Below are 3752 nucleotides of genomic sequence, written 5' to 3'. Positions count from 1 at the left end.
AAATCTGGTCGCCGTGACCGCTGAATCCGCTATAAAATCCGTTATATTTGTATTTTCCTTTAATAAAGCAAAGCCCCTCCTTCTAGTGAAAAGGGGCGCGGCCTTTTCGCCACCTGTGACGTGGAGGTGACCTGGCACTAGGGTAAGTGATGTGGCGGGTGTTGTGCACCAAGTTGGGTCCGTGGGGCCCACCGGGGGTGGTGACACGGCCGGGTCGAGCCAAGTTGGCCACTAGCCTACCGGGCGGGCCACTTGGCAAGGAAGGGTGTGACATTTGTCGCGAAGCTACCGACGAAGCCCGGGTGTCGGAGCCCGGGGACCCATCTGGCATGGGTCCACGTAGGAAAAAGCGAAGGGGCAACGTAGCCAACGTCGGGGGTGTGTTTTATTAGATTCGGAAATCAGATCGACACGGGCGGAGAAGGCCGGAAGGGGTAAGATCGAATCTACGATTAGATAGAGAGGGGGGCGGGGGCAGGGTCGTGGGATGAGTGGCGACACGTGGGAGGAAGGGATATGCGGGGGGTTTATTAACCAAGGTGAGTTGAAAGGGGGTTCAGGCCAAGTTGCGGTTGGGTTGACCCCACGAGTTGGCCGACTGTTGACGGCGTTTTTGCTTATAGCCCACCTTCGCCTCGCCTTCTTCTTCTCCTTCATATATACTCACTCCGCAGCAGTTTCTTCCATCGCCCTCTTGCAGCACATCTTGTAGCGCATCTTTTGCTCTCTATAAGCCTTAGCCTCATCGCTCCTCCCTCCCCTCACCATCGCTCCGTCCATTATCGCTTCATCTTTCCCCCCCCCTATCCTCTCCCTTCCTCCTCCCTTTTCTCCCTCCTCCCCCATGGCCGCTGCGACTGACTCTTCCCTCCTCTTGCTTCCCTTTATCTTACTCCCCAAGGTAAGATATTATTGGCTGCATGCCACGAGTTATTTTGGGCTCCTCTCGCTAAAAGATATTAAGTTTCACTAACCTCAGCCTTGGGTCTGTCGGAATTTCAGGACCAGAAACGTGATGTTAAGGGGAGCTGGGCGTTCACATTTTGTGACCCTCAATTGGGCAGTAGCTCGATCGATCCAGATGTGACTCTCAGGCTCACGAGCTTTTGTCAAACGACTTCCGTGGATTCATGCGAAGAGGCTGTCTCTAGTCCTGAAATGAATGGTTCCACTTCTGTGGAGGAGGTCACAAACCGGAAGCCTTCTGCGATGGATTTCACTTTCTCTCATGCCACTAAGAGGGCAAGAGAAGAGGCAAGCGATGTCAGAAAGCTCTCCATTGGGGAAATCAGAGATCTGAGCAAAGTGGAGGAGGTAGTTTCGGAAGAAGCCGGTTCAACCTCTTCTTCCTCAATTCAGGAGGAGAATCTTCTTAAGAATCAGGCCTCCACACTAGAAATCCAATCAATCGGCAAGGAGGACGGGCGGACGTTCCTACCATGGCGAGCTAAAAGGGAAGGAGCAACCTGGATGGCTGGCGCACTGGAGAGGATGAGCAGCGGCATGAGCACCATCTCCGGGTGTGGGGGCTCTGGGGCAGACTCGGATGTGGGGGAAGAAGGGAGAAAATCTGCATTGCTAGAACAAGGAAAGCTCCCTCCCTCCCAGTTCAAAGGGGTAGTTCCTCAGCCCAATGGGCGTTGGGGTGCACAGATCTATGAGAAGCATCAAAGGGTGTGGCTAGGTACGTTCAACAAGGAAGAGGAAGCAGCAACAGCTTACGACAGAGCCGCACTGAAGTTCAGGGGCAGGGATGCGACGACGAATTTCAAGCCGGTGGGGGACGGGGATCCAGAAGCGGTGTTTCTGAACGTACATTCAAAGGAGCAGATTGTCGATATGTTGAGGAGGCATACTTATGAGGACGAGCTCCAGCAGAGCAGGAAAATGGCGAGCTGGGAAGAGCCGGCACAGGAGGCGATAGGAATGGAGAGGAGGCTTCTAAGATACACGCAGGATCCTGCAGGAGTGGTGCTGGGAGAGACAGCAGCAAATTTGGGAGGAGGAAGCTCACCCCTCCCAAGCCCTTTGCCTAGAGAGCATCTGTTCGACAAAACTCTCACACCCAGCGATGTAGGGAAGCTCAACCGCCTGGTGATCCCCAAGCAACATGCCGAGCGTTGCTTCCCGCTTGATTCTAGCTCCAACGAGAAAGGTCTCTTGCTCAACTTCGAGGATTCCTGCGGTAAAATGTGGCGATTCCGCTACTCCTATTGGAACAGCAGCCAGAGCTACGTGCTCACCAAGGGCTGGAGCCGATTTGTGAAAGAGAAGAAGCTCGATGCCGGCGATACCGTCTCGTTTGAGCGAGGCGCTAACGAGCAGCTTTTCATCGGTTGCAGACGACGCCAATTATCGACTCATCCAAGGCAGCAGCAGCATCTCCAGGATCCCCAGGTTCAGCTTCAGCAGCGGCAGCAACAAGCTATGGTTGCGAGTATGAATGCTGGTGGTGTAGGATCGCAATTGGGCGGTGCTTCTCCGTTCCAGGCACACAATGTTACGTCCTCAGGATTTCTGAATCCGTGGTTCCAAGTGCTTGGGCATAGGCCCGGCAACGAGCTTCTGTCCGGCACAGAGAAGTTCACTCAGAGGGACTTCGAAGAACTGAAGCAACGTCAAACACTTCCTTACACGCTGCCGGCTACAGCTCCACAATTGCCGCAAGATATTTCGGCAATGATCCACTCAGGATCCAGCTCCTGGAGATCGTCTTGGGGCGCCAACGCAAACTGTGCCGTGAGCTCAGCCAGGGCGAACACATTGTCCGAAAGAGACGCGGCCAGAAGCATGCGAACAGCATCCGCGGGCATGCAAGCAACGATCCAGCCTAGTCACAGCGAAGCATGCCAAGCAGGCATGCTGTCTTCTGATACAATTTCAACCATAGCGATATCTTCTGATCGAACCTCAACCATGGAAGCTCAGTTATTTGGTGCTCGTGTTTCTACGAAGCGATGTATGGATGAGGATTCTGCACGCACGCAAGAGATGACACTATCTTCCACTTCTCGTGAGGAGATAGGGAACATGCTGGAGCTTGCTACTGCCGATGCACCCAAGTTCGAGCAAGGATTCAGGCTATTTGGTGTTGATTTGAAACCTGCTCCCTGCTCAGCTTCCACCACCAACGATTCTCAACCGAAATCACAAGCTCGGGCAACAGAGCATTCAACAGTGAACATGCCTTCAATTGATCGCGCTGTGGATGACTGCAATTATGTTCCTAGAACAGGCATGTTTGAAGGTTTGAGGAAGAGAAAATCATGTGATGTGGCTTCACAATCTTCTGATGAGAGCTGTTCCCGAAGATTGAAGTCGCCGTCCGTGTAATGCTGCTAAGCTATAATTTGACAAATATCTCTGAGCTCAATAGCTGAATTAGCGGCCTGCCTCAAGTCCTTGTTATCAAGCTCAGCTAAAGAGAATCCAGATCTTCTTCAATTCTCCCGTATGGAGAATCCAGATCTTCTTCAATTCTCCCGTATGTTGCCTTCGGCATAGAATTTGCACATTTGTTCAGCGCTGTTCGAGCTTCATAGCTAAATTACCAAGTTGTACATTCCAGTTGCCTTTTCTGAGCTCCATGGCTGAACCACAGTGTGCATTTCCACTAGCTGCTCCATAGCTCAATAAATTGATACAAAGAGTTCTTTCCTTTGCCGGTCTATACAGGATTACGTCGAGAAAAAAGTGTGATTTAGAGCTAAAACAGAATTGCTCTTTTTGAAATGTTTATTCCTGTAATGTTT

At 51.9% G+C, this 3752-nt stretch overlaps 1 protein-coding gene across 1 annotated transcript; it reads left to right on the top strand.

Annotated features, from left to right (window-relative positions):
* Nucleotides 1–691: 691 nt before the first annotated feature.
* LOC147887086 (uncharacterized) lies at nucleotides 692–3447 on the top strand. The gene is made up of 2 exons (XM_087394176.1): nucleotides 692–901; nucleotides 1003–3447. Exons 1-2 carry the CDS (start codon nucleotides 845–847, stop codon nucleotides 3331–3333), a joined length of 2388 nt encoding a protein of 795 aa, XP_087250302.1. The 5' UTR covers nucleotides 692–844; the 3' UTR covers nucleotides 3334–3447.
* Nucleotides 3448–3752: the final 305 nt, after the last annotated feature.

The sequence above is a fragment of the Dipteris shenzhenensis genome, chromosome 23 (assembly GCF_047967505.1).
Source record: "Dipteris shenzhenensis isolate YYH24624 ecotype China chromosome 23, Dip_SZ_1.0, whole genome shotgun sequence".
NCBI classification, from domain to species: domain Eukaryota; kingdom Viridiplantae; phylum Streptophyta; class Polypodiopsida; order Gleicheniales; family Dipteridaceae; genus Dipteris; species Dipteris shenzhenensis.
Note: the sequence above shows the minus strand (reverse complement) of the source record. Positions and strands in the feature narration are given on the sequence as shown.

What these genes read in the sequence shown, in the direction of transcription:
- LOC147887086 (XM_087394176.1), top strand. Translation starts at nt 845, where the DNA reads ATGGCCGCTGCGACTGACTCTTCCCTCCTCTTGCTTCCCTTTATCTTA. An exon ending in CCTTTATCTTACTCCCCAAG is followed by an intron (nt 902 to 1,002) that starts GTAAGATATTAT and finishes TCGGAATTTCAG; the next exon opens with GACCAGAAACGTGATGTTAA.